This window comes from Marmota marmota, unplaced genomic scaffold, assembly GCF_001458135.2.
Source record: "Marmota marmota marmota unplaced genomic scaffold, marMar, whole genome shotgun sequence".
NCBI lineage: Eukaryota > Metazoa > Chordata > Mammalia > Rodentia > Sciuridae > Marmota > Marmota marmota.
The window spans coordinates 1,974,307-1,995,926 of record NW_026000037.1 but is presented as its reverse complement, the minus strand read 5'-3'; the positions used below and the strand labels follow the sequence as shown (position 1 = coordinate 1,995,926).

The following is a 21,620-nucleotide window of genomic DNA, read 5'->3' as shown; positions in this document are numbered from 1 at the left end:
CAAGCTGTCCGCGCGGGCCGCTGCAAAGGGCGGCCCGGGGCGGTGGGGCAGCGCCAGCCCCGCGCCCGCCGGGTACCCTGGGCACCCTGCCGGCCCCGTCGACCCCACGGAGGTCCAGGCGAGGAAGGCACTCCCGACCGCGGCTCTGCCAGCCTCGCCCGCTGCCCGGCCGGCGCCAAGCTGACCCCCCCCAGGACCTCCGTGCGTATGCTGGGGCGCTCGGCAGGCACCGCAAGGCAGGCACCTGGGTCTGCAGGTGACGTCCTGCGCTTGGTCCCGGGTCCTGCCACGAGCCCTGCCGCTGAGAATGCGTCCCCTAGGGTGCTTCAGCGCGGAGTGCCCGCCCGGTGACAGACGGTGTGATCAGGCCGGCCGATCAGGCAGGCCACCGTGCAGGACACTCAGGAGTTCTGAAAGGACAACCTTGGTATCTTGATAATACGAATTCTGTGCCATTCAGGAATCATTAAATAATAGTCAAATTATTAAATGTTGATATTAAATAACTTATTGAATGATAAATAATTGTTTTTTTAAGATTTTTTCTATATGATGGGACCCAGGAATGGAGAGAATAGGGTAACTTCCCCTGGCTGTACATCTGTTCTTCCTGTACCCTGCTGCCCGCTGGCCTACTGCTACAATTCCATTCTGTTGTCATTCAGTCAAACAAAACTGACAGTGCCTGCAGAGAGAACCATTGTTATCTCAGAGATTATCTCAGAGATAATCTGAGAAGAAAGCCTGATTGGAAAGTTGAACTCATTATGAATAACATCAGCAAAAGTTGTTAAGCTGTTCACACATAGAAGTCCACCATTCTTTTTGTGTTCCTGTTTTATTGATAACTCAAAAGTTAGATGGTAATTATAACACAGATAATAAACTGCAAGGGTGTTTCTGATCTTTCTATGCCACTGAGTAGCTGTGCCACCTTAGGCAACCAGTTATTTAATAAATAGAGATTGAGCACTGGTGCATAATATGGCGCTAACCTGGATTGCAACTGTATAGAATATTAAATAGGGTGAGAAAGAAATGTCATCAGGTAACTCGGGATGAGTTCTAATCATCCTCACATGGTTAGTACTCTTTAAGTTCACATAATAGCATTTGTACATGGTTTAGGAAAGATTTATCTCTTTTTGTTCAAGAGAGACTTTTTTTCTTAAATATTTTTATTAGTTATTGATGGACCTTTTTATTTATTTAATTACTTATATGTGGTGCTGAGAAGCGCTCTACCACTGAGCCACAACTCCAGCCCTCAAGAGGTGGACTTTTATGAGCTGGACTTTGAGGGACAGATATAAGCCATGGGGATGGAAGGTGGTGGTGGAAGAAAAAAATCACTGAAGTTTGAGAAAAGGAAAGAATTAAGAAGTGAGTCTGAGACTTCAAGTATTGGTGCCAGAAACAAACAAGCTGGTATATAAAGCTAGTTTGGGACTGTATTATTCCGTTTTGAAAGTACTTTGAGAAGTTTTGAAGTGGCAGTCTTCAGGAAATGTCTGAGAGCAGTTAGAGAGCTGACAGTTACGTGAAGTCAGGACTAGGCACTAGCCTTGTGCCAAAGAGTATAAGATGCAAAACAGCAGCAAATAGCAGTGATTTTGCAAAACCTTTTTCATTTACTCTGAAAGATTGGGAAGAAATACATGGGAATTCCTGACTGCAATCTTCAAGTGTTGGTTATAGGTGTACATACATGTCAAAACTCATCAACTTGAGGTTGTGTCTCAGCGGTAGAGCGCGTGCCTAATGTGAGCCCTGGGTTCAATCCTCAGCACCACATAAAATAAAGGTATTGTGTCCAACTACAACTAAAAAATAAATATTAAAAAAAAAAACCTAATCAACTCTTAAGATTTCTGCACATTGCTTTAATTAGACCTCTGTTTTTTAAAGATTTAATCAGAGAAAAGGTCAGAAGGATCTGATCCCATGGCCTCACAGCATGCTAAGTCAGGCCAAATCTGTTAAAGGCACTGTTCTGGGCACACCAACTTGCGAGAGAGGCATACAGCATGGTCCTTGGCTTGGAGGAGCTTGCTGCAGAGCTGAGGAAGAGAAGAGAGGGAAAAGTTCCCTGAACAAGTGCTCAAGCCTCCCAAGACCCACGCTTCAGGGTTGGGGCCAAAAGCAAGTGAGATGACCCATAGGGAAAGTGACCGGAAAGGGTTCTCAAATCTCTAAAATTGCGAAGTATTCCTTTCTTCACCCCTGCCTTTGTCTTTCATGGTTGTGAGTACTTGACTAATGTTGTAAAGCAGTGAAACTTAGCAAGGTTAAATGAATTGGCATCTTTATCCCCTGGCTTAATCTTATGTAATGAAGTAAGAAACTTTAAAAAATTCAAAGACAAAACCTATCATGTTCATTGGGGAATTTTTTATAATAAAATTAGAAATAAATGTCTATGAGTAGAAGGTTGGTTAAGAAGCTTATGAATACCTACATATGGAAAACTTGGAGTTATTAGAAATGTATATTCATTCAAAGAATTTTGGTGACTTACCCCAGAATGTTTAAGATATGTTGTGAAAGACATAATATAAGCTGTATGTAATATGATGTTACTTAAAAAATTCATGAAAACAAAAAAATTTTAGATATTTTCAAACTAGTAAAACATTAAGGTTAATTCATTATCTTTATTTTCAAGATTTTCTAGAACTAGCATAATTATTTTAAAATAATTATATACTTTTGACCATCTTGAAATTTATAAACCAAAAATAATTATGGCATAACTCTTTAAGTGCAAGTAAAAGTCCTTAATAAAGATCAAGACTAAGGGTGTTAAAAGAAACCATTGGCTGGTGATGTAGCTTGGTAGTGGAACACTTATCCTGCATGAAGCCCAGGGCTTGATCTCCAGCATCACAAAACAGAGAAAGAAACAGCATTAAAATTGTATTCCATTTTGTTTAAATCAGTTTATTTGTCTATTCTGCAATTAACAACACCTGTTATGTGCCAAATATTGTCTTCAGTTGGTATGGATGTGAAGATCAGCACTGTGTTCTCCAGGATTTTGATCTGGTAGAAAATCATATAAATAAAGTGGTAATTATGAAAAACATGGTAGTAGCCATGCTGGTGATGTGAACAGGACATTTTGGGATCTCTCCAGAAAGCTAATCATGAGGAAGTACATCCCTAAAGATGGCTTTCTGGAGGAAGTGACACCCTGAGCCCAGTTTTAGTTTATCCTGTTTGTCTCACTGTAAAATGTTTACAGATTCTTATCTTCTACATTTTAGCTGCAATACATGAGTGGCGCTCAGAAGGTAAAATAGCCGTCTGGCTGCATATTCCCATCCTCCAAAGCCGATTTATTGCCCCTGCTGCTTCCCTGGGCTTCCGCTTTCACCATGCAGAATCGGACTCATCAATGTTGACCCTGTGGCTGGGAGAAGGGCCCAGCAGATTACCAGCGTATGCCACACATCAAGTAGGAGTCGCAGGTCAGTTTCGAACTCATGGCCACTAGAGTTCACTTTTTAAAGTTCCTTAAGGGTAACCCAGTTTCTTTCTTTGATGAATGATTTTGTTCAGTGATTATCTTCCTGAAACTGTTGCAGAGCTTTTAAATAAATGAAAGTTGCTTTACAGATCAGCAGAGGGCATCACAAAGAACTGGCACATTGAGAGCTGAATTCCAAACCTGTTCTCAGACAGTGGCATGACTTGGAATCAGGAAATAAATTCATTCAACCTAAATAAACAAAACAATCAGAGTCTCTAAAGGATGAAATTTATTTAGAAATAGCCGAGTATTGCAATGGGAATACAGGTACCATGGTAAACTATGAGTGTGTTCAAAGAAGTTGAGGCCAGGACAAAATTTGAGAGACAGATGTGAGTAGAATTTTAGCAGGTATTTGGAAATGGTTATCACTGGGCCACAGTGATTAATAATAAAAGTACAGCAGTCTGAAGTTGAACAAAGAGTTTCAGGGCAGATGTCCTCATAGAGGTATTTTTTTTTATGTTATCGCGGTGGCCTCTGAAAGCTATGGTTATGGCAGAATGTTGTGATGATTACCATCAGGCCTCCTGTACGACCGGCCCTTCATAACCTCCCAGCCTTATTCACTTTTTCCTTTTTTTGGTTAGGTTTACCACAGTGAATCTATTTTGATTCTGACAATTTTCATGTTCTTATCACACATATTAGTACTACTAAACATACGAATCTGTACAGTAAAATATAGCTTAGGTTGAGTATAAGGTAAAGAGAACCAAATTGAATATTACTTCTTAAAGACATTTAGGTTAAGTTATTGTGCCAAACCATTATTTAAAATATCATGATTTAATGACAGTGTAGAACTTCATAGTCTGATTAGCTTCATAGATATAAATTGAGAGAATACTATCTTCCAATAAAGACAGGGACTCACATAGTAGAAGGCATCAAAATCAGAGGGCTTATTAAGACAGACTGATGATTCAGTAGGTCTGGGGTGGGACCTAAGAATTGGCATTTCTAATAATTTTCCTGTGGCTATTTCTGCTATTGCAGCTTTTGGTCTTAAAAACACCCTTTGAGAACCAGGATTAAGGAGATTCTTAAATGAAAGCAATAATATGTATTAAATAGTAATTTATTAATAATTTTAATTAGCAATTTTATATAATTTACAAGCGTTTTAAAGCTATTTTGCACATAAGAAGTGTTTTAAAGGAGTTATTCAAAAAGTCTAGTAATGTCTTCTCTATCTGAAGTCTTAAGCTTTCCATTCAGCTTCATTACAAACGATTGTACTTGATAATTGGGTGACAGCCTCACTTCATTGGAAAGTCATAGAAATAACTCCCATTCATTGTCATGGATTTCTGATTGAGTTTGCAATCATTACCATAGAATTGGTGATATATACACGAAGAGTATTCCATGAGAGTTTATAAGTAAATATTGTATTGTCTCATATAGTTTAGGAGTTCTAGAGGACTTCAAGAATGGGAGATGTGGAACTTGACCAGTAGTGAAGGATAACTAGGATCAGAGGGGGCTCTTAGGGATAGGAACAATCTAGTGCAGAGATTTTTAGGTGGAGAGAAAATAGTCGATGTTATTATGAGCAACAGAAGGACAGAAGGTTGCTCATAGTATGGCTGGACCAGAGTGAGCTGTGGCTTCTTCCCTGGTTAATTACCCTCACAAGCCAGCACCTACTAGCCTGGCATCTACTGACTTCTTCCCCTGCAATGTGCTTCCTCAGAGCTTTGTCCAGTTCTTGACAGTTGACGGTTCTGCACAAGTGTCTCCTCCTCAGAAAAGCTCCTGACCCTCCTGTCTAAAACGGGGTTCTCCTGCACACCAATCCTATCAGCCTTTGTCCCTTTATCTAGAGCCACCTGTCTTTATTGCACATAACACAATTGGGAATCCTATCCCTATAATAATATCAACTCCATGAAGGTGGGTATTTTAAGTCTCCTTCACCACTGTATCCTCAAGCAAAGACAGTCTGGCCTAAAGCAGACACCCAGGATTTCTTGAGTGAATGTCAAACCTTCAAGTGGAAATGAGCCCTTGGAGTGCCATATTGTACTGTAAAGAGTGCCTACTTGGGGGGCTTGGTTTGTGGTTCAGCGGTAGAGTGCCCACCTAGCACATGGGAGGCCCTGGGTTTGATCCTCAGCATCACATAAAAATAAACAAATAAAGTAAAGGTATTGTGTCCAACTTAAAAAATAAATGAAGCCAATTTAAAAAAAAAAAAAGAGTGCTTACTTGGAGCCCAGACTGGCTGCCAGGCTCCACTCTCCCTCTAGGCTGCATGAACTCAGGTACTCAGGATGTTCAGCGGATTCTTTTGATGAGCACCCTAGACAATAATGCACACAAAGCAGTAAGCACAGTCTCTGGCCATAAGCTGGGAATTTCCACTTGATCTCTGACCTAGGATTGATTTAGCTCTTGTGCTGTGGCCAGCAGGGGTCACTCAAGTTGTGTGTACTGGTTCTGTGCTCCTGTTACTAGTGAATTCATTAGGGGAAAGTTCAAGGTGGCTAATCACAATTTTTATACTTTAAGAGTAGGTTTCCTTGCATGCTATCCCTTGGAAAGTCCAATTTCATCATAGTCTAAATTTTATAATAAAATCCATCATCATTAATTACACCTCATTTGGTTTTACTCTTGTTTTAAAACACTAAATGGTGTTTCATTTCAGTTTTCCTTGTGTTACAAATACCTATTCCCTTTACATATTTTATCTCTACATAGTATTTATTACCATATGTTGTGTATAAGGACTCAATATTGAAAGAATGGCTGAATATGTGGAAAATATCTTCCCACATAAACAAATGTTTACGTTATCCCATTTAAAGGAACCTAATAAAGATCATTAGACTGTTATTTATATTTTTGACCCAGGATTGCTCAAAGATAAATGCTAGCATAATCTATAGTGCACTAAGTAATGTGTATAATTAATGAGTAAATGAAATAAATGGATTAGAACTTTAAACTACAAAAAGAAATATTTGTGTTATATGTTAAAAAGTTGTGTACAATTAGCTTCAGAAAGGTCCTGAAGTGAATATTAAGATACTAGGATTTGGATTGTTAGGGGTCAGAGGCCTGTGTTCTATGCAGTGATTCAAGAAAGAATGAAAAAGCAAATGCATTTATTCAGTGAACACTTTTAAATGCATGCTCTGAATATCTCTCTTCCCAAATCCACACACTGAAGCCTAATACTTAGTGTGAGGCTGTGAAGAGGGGAGGCCTTTGGGCAGTGGGATCCAATCCCTCATGAAGGAGGCCTGAGGGAGTTTGTTTGCCCTTCCACTGTGTGAGGACATAGCAAGAAGACACTAAGGAGTGGGCCTTCTCCAGACACTGAGCCTGCCAGGACCTCAGTCTTGAACTTCTTAACTTATAGAACTATAAGAAAATTGTGTTATGATAAGCCACCAGTTTGTGGTAGTTTATTATAGATGCCAAATGGACTGCAACAGGCACTTAAAATTATCTGAACACTATAAAGAAAATGCCGTGAAAGGATAGAAAGATTGTGTACCAAGAGAAATAGACAATCTAGAGAAGCTTAAGCAGATGATTATGCTACAACTTAGTATATACTAGAACTAAAAATAACTACTGAACAATCAATTCCTTGCTCAGGAGATTTACAAGTCTTCATGGATGAGATGATATCTGAACTAGGCCTTCAAGCATGGGTAGGATTTTGATGACCACAGATAAGTATGGGAGGAGTCTAAGAGAATGAAATTAATATTTCTTGATTATCGTTTATTGTTTCTCCTAACAGGAGCTGTATTTGATGAGAGTACTAGAAAAATATTGGTCGTACAAGATCGAAATAAAGTAAGTTGCTCCTGCATTATAAATGCTTTCCAAATGTTTGGAAAACGTAGAAATTTTGACATGCCTAAGAAGTTGTAGAAACTTAAAGGAATTTATAATTTAAGGAATTATAGAATCTAGAAGTTATTTCTAAGCAATTATGGATCATTTTGATATTTTTTTCCAATCAAAAAGTACTAGAACTCAGAAGGCTGAGGCAGGAGGATCATAAATTCGAGGTCAATCTCAACAACTTGGTGAGACCCTCAGCAATTTAGTGAGACCTTTTCTCAAAAATTTTTAAAAAAAATTTTTTAAAGGGCTGGAGATAAAGCTCAGTGGCAGAGTGCCCTTGGATTCAATTCCCAGTTACAACTTCACAAAAAAAAAAAAAGTTATTTTTAACTAGTTATGGATCATTTAAATATTTATAAATATTTAAATATAAGATCAAGAAGTACTTATACAAGCCGGGCACAGTTATGCATGCCTGTAATCCCAGCAGCTCCAGAGCTGAGGCAAGAGGATCTTGAATTCAAAACCAGCCTCAGCAATTTAGCAAGGCCTTAAGCAACTCAGTGAGACCCTGTCTCTAAATAAAATACAAAATGTGGCTGGGGATGTGGCTCAATGGTCAAGTGCCCCTGGGTCATCCCCAGTACCAAAAAAAAAAAAAAAAGATATAGTTCAGTGGTAGAGGCCCTGGGTTAGACATTCTTCAATGCATTCGGGTGTGTTCCACTCTGCCAGGTGCTGAGAGTACAGTGATTTGTAAGACGCTCTCCCTGATGCCCTTCAGCTTACTGTTTATTTGGACAGGCAGTCATAGAGCAGATAATTATAGTTAACTTTGACTGTAAGGAGCCCCTGAAGACTTTTCAGAAGGGGTGACACTTAAAACAAGTCTAGGAGAATGAGTAGAAAGTGATGAACTAGTTTAAAAAGGGGGTAGAAAAGCAAGCTGAGAACATTAGATTTGAATGTGTAAAGGCACAGAGTTCACAAAGGGACTGGCATGGTGTGGGAATAATAGTAAGAGTTCACAGAGGTCGGGAATGTAGGAGTGTTAAGATTTTTGACCTGAGAACCAGGCTGGGAACAAATATGAAGTACCTCATACCAAAATAGGTCTAGGCAGCTAGACACTAAGGAGAGCAGTGTCATGAGTAGAAATTGGATTTTTCTCCCAGAAGTTTATAACTCAGAGTGAGAAAGAATAGTTACTTAATACTTTCTGAGACTTAAGTAAATATCAATAAACAGAATCAAAATATTTCCCTATATGTTTTTAAAATTTAAATTATTTGTAACAATGGCTGAAATCAGTGTCATCTTCTCAGAAATGCTATCTTAAAGTCATTCTTAAATAAGGAACTTTTGAGGTTTAAATTAAGGCAGAATCTGTCACTCAATTAAAGCATCTTATCATCAACAAAAATTTATAGAGACCTAATGTCATTGTCTAGCTCTCAATAGATTTTGTATTTAAATTGGGGGAAAAACACATATATTTGGTGAGAACGACTAAATGGGACCAGGAGGGCCTAGTTTTAGGGGTGCCTGGGGTTTAGATTTAAATGTAAACAGTTAATCATGTACAGATTGCAGTCATGGTGATAAAGTGGTAGTGATTAAATAGGGGGAGGGTAATGCAACAATAACCTTCAAATGAGCCCAGCAGTAGCATGCCAGGTGAGGGGAGGGGATGTAAACAGCAGACTTGGTGTAAGGATGACAACCTGCCCCTGGGCAAGTCTCCATGCCCATTTTCTCATCTTTCAAATCTAGTCCTCATACCTTCCTGGGGAAGGGATTTGTTAACTATCTGCTCTGTTCTTTCCACTGAATCCCTTCCTAGTACTTGAGTGAATGAAGAAGGAAATGCACAGCAATGGAAAACTACTCTGGGCAGAGTGACCTTATGCACAGTTTAATGATTTGTTCTCTCATTTGTATCAGTTTATATTTATAGCAATACACAATAGAATGCTGAGCACAGTATTTGTTTTCTTTTTTTATTTGTATGACAAGAAAGAGCTATTTTTTGGCAAGAATTTTATTAATAAGTAAAGTTGTCTATTCACAGAAATAGCTAATGACTGAAATAGATGCAAGTCTTGTATACACTTGAGAGAGTCTTCCTTTATTAAGGATTGTACTTCACCAGTAACCATTGGGTATCCAACCATTGGAGGTCAAGATTTTTCTGTTGAATTTTTCAAAGTTAAGTTGCATATATTTAAGGAGTTATTTGTATCATTTACTTTAAATGTATAACTATCTTAATAATTCCAAATACAGTTAGAAATACTTCCAAATCAGGATAAATTACTAGAGTGTGAAGTACCTTGCCTCCTCGGGGCACAGCATCCAGGGGCAGTGGGAGGGCCCAGCAGCTGACACAGTATGGTGGGCTCTCCTCCTTCCCTCCCAACAGCCGCTGTGGAACTAGCATCAGCAGGGCCTGTAGTGGCTCCTTGTGTGCTGAATGTGTCTGGCAGGAGCAGGTACGCTTTCCGCTTTCCATACGGAACCGGAAATGGCTGCCAAAGTGTTGAAGGCACAGCATGGAGTCAGAAAGATGCACTAGAAAAGGAAGCTTCTTTGAGTAACAAAAGGCCAAAAGAAAGAGTTTAAAGTGTTTTGTAGTTCTTTTACATTTCACATTGAATAAATGATAGCCACCTCTGAGATATGGTAGAAATGACAAATACATAATAGATTATTCTCAGAAATTGGTTTATAAAATGTACGTTAGAACAAGGTCAAGATTTTAAATGATCTAAAATTATTTGTGATCCATGTATAAATTATACATACATGACATAAGCAGACCACTGAATTACTAAGCTATTGATGAACTTTTAAAATTTCCATGGGTTTTCTTTGCTTAAATCTTTTATCTTTACCTCTTGTCACCATAATATGATTATTTAATTAATGGATGATACATATTTAAGTTTTTTCTATATAATCAAAATAAAAAACAGAACCATTATCTGATATTTTCTTTAAAAATATTTTTAAATTATTATTTTAAAGTTCACTTCCAGTAAACTAAAGTTTCAACTACTTAGCACAAATGAAACAAGATGTGAAAAAATACTTCATCTATACTAAATAAAAAGGAAAATTGTATTGTCTGACCATTTTGGAACCCCTTTGCACCTAGCAGATCTGCCTGCCATATGATGAGCAGACAAGATCCTTGTCCTCAGGCAATCTGATGTTCCAGCTTCTTGTTTTTAATATTTTATTTTAGTTGTAGATGGACACAATACCTTTATTTTATTTATTTATTTTTATGTGGTGCTGAGGATGGAACCCAGGGCCTCACACCTGCAAGGCAAGCGCTCCCCACTGAGCCCCAGCCCAGCCCAGCCCAAGTTCCAGCTTCTTGCAGGCACTTGTCCAGTTTTGCTAGATTGCCTGTCCTATGCTTAGGCTTCAGTTCACTCATCACTCATCAGTTCACTCTCACGGGCCAGAGAGATTAGGAGAGTTCAGCTTGGAGATGACAGCTACTGAACTATGCAATCAGGATTTTATTTCTTCAAAATTTTATCAAATTTTAAATTATAGTTGGCTGTTTTGTATTCAAGCATGTGGGCACATGTAACTTCCAGCTAAAAATAAGGAAAACAGACCTAAAATAATGTTACATGAAAGAAGTCCAGAAATGATGCCCTTGGTTTTGATCCTATCAAGAGAGCCTGAATTCATGTATAACATCTACAGTAGTCTTATGGTATTCCTCTTCTGTTCCTACCCCATTTAGATGTATTTCAAGTCCAGTCTACCTTATGATCACCTTAGACATGAAAATATAAAGATAATAGCTACATGTGGACTCAGGCTCATGCTACCAAAGATACTTTTCTTTTCCTGAGATCTATCATGTATTGTATCAGTATACTCTAACAGAATCGGGTTATTTTAATAGTTGATCTGATACCTCCCTGAAAGACAACTTAAGCTGAGCTGGGCACAGTGCACATGCCTATAATCCTAGCAGCTAGGAAGGCTGAGGCAGGAGGATCTTGAGTTCAAAGCCAGCCTCAGCAACTTAACAAGGCCCTAAGCAACTCAATAAGACCCCATCTCTAAATAAAATACAAAAGAGGGCCAGAGGTGTGGCTCAGTGGTTCAGTGCCACTGGGTTCAATCCCCAGTACCAAAAAAAAAAAAAAATTAATAAGCTGAGTATTGTTAGTTAACAATAAGGTGGTCCCATTGCACAGACTTTAGGCATGAAACAATATGCTGTGTTACAAAGCATATTACTGAAAATGATATTTATATGCTTATTTTTAAAAACATTTTCATAGGCACTTTATTTGCTCAGGAGCTTTGATCAATCCCTGGTGATTATGAGTATAGTTTGTAGGTTTCTTTTGTGTTCAGTAGGGACAAATATGTTAATAAAATGTGATTACTGATGCTTATTAATCCACAGGATGTGTGAGGATGCAAACAGAGATACAGCCAGAGAGGCCAGTGAAGCCACTGCTTTATAGTAATTAAGATGAGCAGAAGGAAGGCTTACACCAAGATAGTGATATGAAAAAGGAGGAAAGATGTTTCTAGGAACTGGTGACCGTGACTTTGTTAAGAAAAGGAATAAGTTTTAAATCATTCAGTATTTTGAGCTGGGAGGAGATGCTGGAATAACGGTATCATCAGCAGATTCAGGGGGTATTGGGAAGAAAAATGATGAATTCACTAAAGGGCATATTTGGTTGGATTTTAAAAGATATTTAAATTGAAGTACCCTCACATTTCTTCTCATTCCTCCTGATGAATTACTGAGGACAGAACAGATGTTGGGTGTCAATTCTCTAGGTTCTTATGGTACCAAAAAGAGGTATTCCTTATTCTTTATAACTTCCACTGTCATAACCCATAAGTACTTTGAAACTCCAGGCAGTGGCCCTCACCCTCAGGACTGGATACAGGGAAATATTGGTGTGCGGGGCTGGGGTTGCACTGCCTGTCCTTAAATAAGCTTGTAGGGAATTTATTATGACTTCCTGTGGCTGCAGTTCCAATTCTTATACCCTATGTAATCGTGCCCTGAAGAGTCATGCCATGATGTAGCTTGAACGTGGCCCACAAGAAGCACTGCACAAAAAGCTGAACAGAGTTCTGTGTTCTAAACGCAGGTGAAGGGTTGATTCTAGGGATTGTCTGGTAAGAATAGTTGTCAGTGCAGGATGAAGTGGTTGAAAAGTATGAACAACAATACATCAGTTCACTCTCACAGGCCAGAGAGATTAGGAGAGTTCAGCAGGGGGATGACAGTGAATTCAACTGTCTGGATCTAAGTTGGCTCACCATTTTTTGAAATAAATTATTTGGAAGTAAGGATTTGTTAGACATCATATTAGGAAAGGAAGGTTGAACACCAAAAGACCTTTTTTGTCTGGTATAATTCTGGAGTGTGTCTTTTAACAGGGAAGTTTTTACTTGGTTATTTTAGAAGATGTTAAACTTTAGTTATGTGCAAAGTGCCTCACTTAGGAACTAAAATTAACATTTATGGCACATACATAGGGAGAGAAATGAGTTGTCTTATTCCCAGTATCTTTAATTATTGTTTTGGAATGAAATTTACTAATTAATTATATAAACATACTCTATTTTAGCACATGAATGTATCATTTAAAGAAAAATGTAGTTCTCCATACAGGTGAATATATGATTCTTATTGCTCTGATTTTTCTTTGTGTGTGGCTGCATTTGAACAGCCGAGGAATGTCCCATTGCATCATTTTATGTTTGCCGCATCTTTAGTTGAAGACTTGAGTATTTCACAACAACCCATGAGGGGTTTTATTCCCATCTTACAGATGAAGAAACCAAGTCACAGAGACTAAGTATTTTGCCAAAACAAACATAGATAATGTAGTGGAACCAAGATTCTAATCTAACTTGGAATTAAGTTATCTTTGGAAAAAACTAAGCAAAGAAAGGTTAGGCAAAGTCTAAAATTAATCATTCATGTAAGAGTGATAAACCTCTCTCCTTCCATACCCAGTTACTAGTCTGGAATACTCAAGGTTGTCCAGTAATGACAGCACGTAGAAGGGTAAATAAATGACGTGACCATGTGTGTGTGTGAGAGATGTATAAACACGCATATACATATGACAGTTTTCCTTATTTCCTTTCAGATGACAAAAATTGATCCAAATGTAAAATGAACTTAGAATTAAATGTTATAATCTAAGAGCCATGAAGAGGCAACTTCTGAGAAAATTTAATGCATTAAGAAACTGGATTTTGTTTTTAGGAAGAGCATTTAGCATTCAGTGAATGCTTTCCAGTTTTACGCCAGCCTGTATACTCCTTACTAATCAAAGTAACCATCATAACAACCTATTATCATCACCATCTGCAACCTTGAAAACTCCATGAGAGAGGTGAAGTCATAGAGTTGAATTGGGAACTCTGTTTGCCAGTGGTGGTACTGATGCAAGTTAATTGACAACTAGATTAACAGAGCAGAGTTCCACAGGGTAAGGATTTATATGTCAACATAATAAGAGAAAGGGATAGCACTCCTAGAGATACATGCAAGGTATGGCAGCCAGCTTCTGATAGTTTTTTACTGCAGTTCCTCCTCTAGGTGCTAATTAATGATCAGCCTAATGCCTAGCTGAAAGCTCCCACCTCTCCCCCAAGTTCCCTCTACTCTACACATCCTAGATTAATAGCAGCTTCATTCTCAGAAATCTCTGCCTTTAATAGGATAAAGGAAGGTCAGAAAATGTCTCATTTGCCATCGGCTGTATCTCAGATGTCTTCAATGTAACTTACGCCATTCTGGTGGGTTGTGGGTCCCTCCAGTTGGGAAGATACATCACCCAAACTCAAAATCCCTCACAGGAAGTGCTACTTACCCAGTCCTGGTGTCTGCCAGATGTGAGGAAAACTGCAAACTGGATTTTGCTGATACTAGGAAAGAACTGCTGGCAGCAAAGCAGACTGCAGGAATGGTGCGCCCAGGAACCACAGCACAGGAGAGTACAGGAAATAACTGTCACCCTTCTCCAGACTTGGAGTTTTTTGGTGGAGCCTGAAAGGGAGTCACCTGGCAGTGCAGAGATTGGTTAACAGAGGTCCTGTGCCAGCATCACGAAGCAGGTACGGAAGGGCAGGCTGGGTACTGACAGAAGACCCCACCTGTGGACTCTGCTGCTCTGCAGGGGGAGCCCAGCAATCAGCCTCCAGGTGCTTGTGCGGTGAAGTCTGAGAGCAGCTGAGCTAGCAACTTGGGCTTCCAGATTCTGCTGGTGTTCAGACCTGCCAGTCATCGGTTTGAGAAAGTGCTGCTTCAGATTTAGTCAGGTTTTCACGTTCCCCCCACATTCGTAGAACATTGGCACTGGTAGAAGCTAGGCAGATTGAAATTATGTTATAATAGTGGTTTCTTTGCAGAGTAAGTAGGAATGATAATTTTAAATAGAGTTTTGATTTTTTTTAAGTTATAAGCAGTGATCCATTTAAGAACAAAATATGCAAATCAAGTATGGATGTCTATTTTAGCAACAAAAATAGTGAGAAAAGGAATCATTTACTATATTTTGGCATTATATGGAATTTAAACATAATTGAACAAGTACTTATTAATAAATTTTATATATTATAAATAATTAGAATTATTTTCAGACATTCAAGCCAGTTTTCTCCTTTACAGTTTTTTGTTTTGTTTTTAAAAGCATGTGTGTGGTACTAGGGTTTGAGTCTGGGCTTTGCACATGCTAGGCAAGTGCTGTACCACTAACCTACATCCTAGGCCTGTGAAGTGTTTTTTATAGAAAAAATGTAACCCTCAGAATGATTATATGCACACACTCAAAACACAGACCTAACAGGACATTTAAAGTGTGTCCTTTCTCCTTCCCAACCCCGTGGCTTTGAGTAATAAAAAGATCTACCAGTGGCTTGACCTTACAAATTGAGTGCTAACATACTGTGTTCAGGTTAGAGGCCTATTCATTGATTTATTAAATATTACTGGGTTCCTTTTCATACTGTGCTGTATGACCTTTTAAGCACTGGGCATAAATTAGTAAACAATGCAGAGTTTCTACATCTGGAGCTGACAGTCAAATACATTGATACAAATAATAAAATGAATACATAAGATGGAGATGTGTTACTCAAAAAATAAACAGAGCAGTGATAAAGAGAACGACTGGTTTGAAATATTATACATTAGTTTCTGTACACCTAGCAGCTAGCACTCAAAATTTTTGTTGAATGAATCAGCCAAACTATGAGAGATTTGATGGTAGCTTCCAAGTCATTGGTGATTATAATATTGTAGATAATGAGATTAATCTCAATACACCAGGTTCAAATCCTAGAAAGTGAGTATGGTGGAGTCAAGATTAGACAGTGGTGATAAAAGATAACCAGATTTCTGGTATCTAGCCAGGTAGGAATAAAGGCAGAACAAGAAGTTAACATAATACAAGAGAACCAAAGGGAAGAGGCAAGCAAGTCTGTGCCCTTGTTCCAGGTTCTTGAGATATGACTGAAAGAAATTAGTAAACCAGGCACGGCGGTGCACGGCTGTAGTAAACCAGGCCCAGCGGTGCATAGCTGTAATCCTAGCTACCGGGACTTGGGGCAGGAGGATCTCAAGTTCAAGACCAGCTTATACAACACTGCAACACCCTGTCTCAAAAGAAATTTTTTTTTATTAAAGGGTTGGGGTTGTAGCTCAGTGGTAGAGGCTTGTGTGCAAGGCCCTGGGTCTGATTCCCCTGTACCAAGAAAAAAGAAACAAAGAAATTAGTAGTCTTTTGGGGTTGTTGTTACAGAAACTTCTGGTTAGGATTTCAGGAACCATATCCAGGGAACAATGTCCTAAAGCTAAGCCTCTGCTCAGGAAAACAGAAAATGTCTATGGAATTAAGAAACTAGTGAGAAAAAGGGATCAGAAAATGAATCATGCTCTTTCACCTATCCTAAAAACCTTAAAATAGATTTGAGTTTGTCTTCAGGACAAATGTAAAAGAAACAGCACTCTTAAATTTGAAATTGCAGAGAAAGTATCTAACCTTCTGTTAGTATCAGTGAAAAATGTATTAGCAGAGTGCCTTTTGTCAACACCTGAAATGCCTAGTTCCTGAACTTGCAATTACTGACTCTAGGAAGGGGAGGATTGCAGAGGAATCCAGGAGACCATCCTTACCTCTCCTACAGTCTTCTGTTTTCCACACACACATCAAATTTTTATATATTGTTGATGGACCTTTATTTTACTCACTTATATGTGGTGCTGAAAATCGAACCCAGTGCCTCACACATGCTAGGCAAGTGCGCTACCACTGGGCCACAATCCCAGCCTGACACATTAGATTTGTAACTAGCAAATGCATAAGAAAATTTGCCCTCCTACCACCATTCCAAATTATGACAGAACTACTCTAGTATTGTTTGAAATCATACATTTTAATAAGTTTAAAAAGATAATTTACCTTTTCTGGTATGCTTAAGGACCTAGATGACCTCACCAACCTAAAGCAGGGAGGGGGTCACAGTTGTGAAGATTGAGTAGTTCAAACAGAGCTTTTGGCACAAGAACATTTGAGAAAAACATTTCTTTTAAAAGAGAGTGAAAAGTTCCTTTATGACGATCGGGGAATTAAGTACAGTAGAATATTATACTTGGAATCCGAGAGATGTTTTGTATAGGAAAAGAGAACAAAGATTTAAAATGTAGCCAATTCAAGGAGACTAAATCTTCCAAACTTATCCTCAGTAGGTTTTTTTCCCTCATGAAAGAAGTTAGAAAGATAGAATAATAATAAATCACTGCTAGGTAGTATCACAGGCAACAGGTAACACATTCAACACTGCCCTCAGTTTTAATCTAAATTCACATATACTAGGGGAGTGCAGGTCTAAGATATAGATTTTGATTGGATGTACACAAAATATTCCAGTTAGTATGAGGAGAAGACCAGAGGTATATGAAAAACCACATAGCTAAGTATTAGTGAGAAGTCTCAAATCAGCTTTTCAAATTTCTTAAAAGAAATGGTTAGAATCAAATTGCCTGGACTTGAACCCACACTAGCTGTGACTCCAGACCAGTGACTAATCCTTATCACCTCTAAATTGGGAATAACAGACTCTTGTTGGATTTCTGTGCAGTTTAGATGTGTTAATTCTTACAAGAACATTTAGCAGAGTGTCTAGAACATGGTAAGCATTCAGTACACACTAGCTAATATTTTAGCATTATTTTAACATTACTAACCCTGTTGAGTGTTTTAATATAAAGAGAATGGGAAGATCTGCCTGCCTTGCTATTGCTCAATCATTTTCAAACCACATGACTCAGGCCTCTCCACCCACCACTTAGACCCCAGGCTCAAAAACCCAGACTTTGGGAGAAGGAAACTTTTTAAAATAAGCTCTTTAAACCTAAGTGATATCAGGAAATGTCACACCTATTTACCAGCATAAAATATACCTGATCTTTCCATACTGAAGCCTTATTAAAAAATCAGATTTGTGTAAACTGTTTTCAATCCTTCTGTCCAGCATTTTCCCCCTTCTGACAAGTTTCTATCTCCAAATATGATAGAGTCTCCAATCATTTATAGTAAAGTCTAGGCAAAGATTTTGAAAGTTGACTTTTATTGTTCTTTTAAACATTTGTCTACCCAGTTATAACATGTTTTGCTGCTGCAGATAGAATTTATGTTGGTGGTCAGACAAAAGCCTGTGAAGTTTCTACAGAAGCAAAGCTGCTGAAACTATTTTGAAGTGGAATCCAGGACAGTGTACTGAGGTAGAGACTCGGAGATGGATTCTCTGCACTAATAAAGTGAAGCATAATTTACTTTGTAAACCAACACTGAGCCTGCCTGAGCCAGATGCGGAAAGGTGGGCGGCCTGAACGCTGCACCCACTTAACCAGCAGTCTGGGAAGCCCTGGGAATCTTGCCACTGGTGTCCAAGCTCGCATGATTAAGAAGTGACACATCCTGGGGAAGCTCTCCTCAGGAAATGCGTGGGCCACCAAGCTCGCCAGCAGGAGGGCCACAGCTCCTTCTGTGCATGAAGAGTGTGCAGAGTGCTGGCCATTCTTCAGCTTCCTTGTGGGGATGGATACATAGAACAGAGCTCTGAAGGAAACAGCAATCCTGACAGCCACAGGAACACTGTCATGCCATCTCATAACCACCTGTGGTCTATTTCTAAGTTACTCTATGCTATCCCAATGATCAGAGCTTCCTACCTGCCCTTCCCCACCAGAAAAAGCAGTGTTCTGGGAAAACACAAAGAAATGATAGACAGAAAACACAATCTGATCAATTTTATTCATACTACCCATGAAAAGCAATTACATTTTTACATAAAATTGTTGATGTAGACAACAGAATCTTAAGAGTAGTATGTCTGATTAGAAATACAATACAGTAAATAGATATGAAAATTAATAGCATCCTTTAGTGATTACATTTATTCTGTGCTTTCTACTTAATTATAGCAGCATCTGTAAGATTCTCCTATTTGTTCATAATTAACTAGCAGCGAAATTTAAGTTACACAAATGCAGTAGATATTTCCCTCCAAAGTTTCATTAATACAAATTTTATCACATTAACCAAATAAAATTACTTCTATTTCCTGAAGAAAAAGGTGGAGAAAGATTTCATAAGTCACTAGCTCCTCAGCAAAGGAGGGAAACTGGAAAAAGTGAGTTCTCATTGCCTGGACCAGCGCTGGGTGTTTTGGCACCTGCAGGTGTGTGCGTCTGTGTGTTACTGAACAAATGCTACGTAAACGTTTTTTTCTGCTTGATGTTGCAGGTGAAAAATATGTGGAAGTTTCCAGGAGGCCTGTCAGAGCCTGGAGAAGATATTGGTATGTATCTTACATATTATAAGTAGCTTGAAAATACTGAGGAAATCACGTGCTTACTTTATCTTGCTCTGTATCAAAGAATAAGAATGTAAATTTTCTAATTTCTTCAGACCAAGTCAGAGAGATTACTAATTCAATAAAATTAGCAGCAACATTTCTAGCATTTCAGTTTATTCCGTTAGTTTGAGGAATACCATTAGGAACTTAACACCTGTTCTGTTTAGGACTGTCTCTAGATTAATTTGTATGAAAGCTTTAGGTATCCATGAGTAAAGCTTAGCATTAAGGGTTATTCTGAATATGACCAAAATTGATGTTGGAGTTAAACTACAAGAAAACACAAATTTTGGACCATTATATCACAGAAAGGTGAATAATAACTTAAATTTAACATTGAATCAATATAATAAAGTCAGTTATAGAGCTAAAATGATGTAATTCTTCTCTTTATAAGAATTTTATCTACTATTTATTTTGAGTACGTAGGAAGCCAGAACAGTAAAATATCGTGAGAAAGTCTCAAATGAGAAATAGCTCCCTAAAATAACTTACTGAGCTCAACATTTAACACAGAGAAATAGGAACTAATCTGAGAATTCTCTATGCCACTAATTTATAGGAAACAAAAGAATAAAAATAATTTTCTTGTCTATTCTTAAGCCATTGGATCAAATTCAGTGTCATTGTAATCACTAAAAATTTCATTTGATACTAACATTATTTCTCCAAGACCTCTTCCTTAACAGGCACGTCCCCTATTCTCTTTAGTCAGGAATACATTATGGCAATTTACTGAACTTACTTTTATTTAAAGTCAAGGCATAGTGATGTACACCTATAATCCCAGCGACTCTGGAAGCTGAGACAGGAAGTTCTCAAGTTTGAGGTCAGTTTTAACATTTTAGCAAGGCCCTAAGCAACTGTTTCGAAATAAAAAATAAAAAGGTCTGGGGATATGGCTCAGTGGTAGAGCACCCCAGGTTAAATCCCCGTTACTATAAAAATTAAAATGTGTGTGTTCTTGAAACTTGATTTTTAAATGTTATTACAGATCAGAATGCCCTCTGTGCCTTGCATAGCCAACTCCTAACATCTTCCAGTAAACTGATCACACTCAGGTGTGTCTACAGCAGATCTTGGGTTGAAGAACTTACTGACCTTTTGCTTAGGTTCTGCTAGGTGTGCTGGTGGCATAGGAGTATTTTGTTGAGGAGTGAGCACTAAAAGAGAAGGCCATTTACTCTGCGAGGCTACCCTATTCTAATTACCATCCGAGTGAGGCCTGGGCATTGTGGGGACTAGGGAAGCCACGCCCTGCATTCTTATCCTGACCATTGGGGGACGTCTGGGGAGCTTCTGTGGCTTCCCCTTCTGAGGCTTGCCTTCACAAATGAATCTACTTTTTTTCCTTTGAACTTTCATGGATCCTTTGAATGTCAGACTTACATATAAATATAAATGAAGAAATACACATTTCTAAGCTAAATACATTAGGTTTAAGTATAATCCAGAACCTTTAAGTCAAATTAAAAATTAAAAATGCACTTTTCAAAAGTATTTGTGGTTATCACACTCCACCATCCAGAGATTATACACATACCTCAGTCATGTGGAACAAGAAAAAAAGCAGCAACTGTCATTCATCTTCCTACCTGGGTGTAGTATAAATTAAGCTATGTGATAAAACCCAAGAGCAGCTAGAAATGACCCCTGACAGTAGAGGTCTGAAAGATGTCTGTGTGAGGGTATTTCTTTTTTCTAACAGTACAAGAGAATATTCTTGATAATGAAGCCAAATCATCCAGACATTATGTAGATTATTTTCTTTAAACCCTACATTCAGGAAAGTAACATACTGTATGAAGACTTCCATCACACACACACACAAACACTTCTATTGGCTCCAGACTGGACTCTTTCTTGAGTCCCAGTAAATACACTGATTAACTGGGAAATGTGTTTGTTTGGAATCTTTCATTCTTTGATGATACTACGTGAGACAAACAGAGTTCTCTGTAGTGTTTCAGAAAGTAAGAGGGCCATACATATACAAAGTAGAATACAGTCCTACAGACTGTGGTATAAAGGCATCTGTGAAGTTAAAACAGACACACTGCCATCCTGGAAATGCCATCTCCTCTGTCGATCTGTAGTCACAAAGATTATCAGTGCACCAGAGCCATGAAAGCCCACATTCCACAGAATTCTTCCTATTACTTTATTTCATTTCAACCTCGCCCTATTATTAAATATTACAATTTAGAAATAACAAGTATAAACTCCATTTCATCACTTTCCTGTAATTAAACAACAAAACATTACGATGACATATTCAAACACATTTCTTTTTTTCTTTCTTTTTTTTTTTTTTTTTTTTTTTGGTACCAAGGATTGAACT

The 21,620-nt window shown here is 38.3% G+C and overlaps 2 protein-coding genes across 9 annotated transcripts in view; one reads left to right on the top strand and one right to left on the bottom strand.

Moving 5' to 3' along the window:
• The window catches only part of Spata5 (spermatogenesis associated 5), a 371,863-nt gene that overhangs the window by 264,471 nt on the left and 85,772 nt on the right, over window positions 1–21,620 (bottom strand). The gene's annotated exons all lie outside the window — the stretch shown is intronic.
• Nudt6 (nudix hydrolase 6) overlaps window positions 26–21,620 on the top strand; it is a 32,784-nt gene continuing 11,189 nt past the window's right edge. For 2 of the 3 annotated variants that reach the window (XR_007350820.1, XM_048812023.1), the window contains exons 1-3: window positions 3,267–3,470; window positions 7,296–7,351; window positions 19,168–19,222. Coding sequence is in view for 1 of the 3 variants with exons in the window: in XM_048812023.1 (XP_048667980.1) it covers window positions 3,398–3,470; window positions 7,296–7,351; window positions 19,168–19,222 (184 nt within the window). In the remaining 2 variants the exon portion in view is untranslated. Of the gene's footprint in view, window positions 428–3,266; window positions 3,471–7,295; window positions 7,352–19,167; window positions 19,223–21,620 lie in introns of those variants that run through there. The other variant, XR_007350821.1, reaches the window with a different exon arrangement.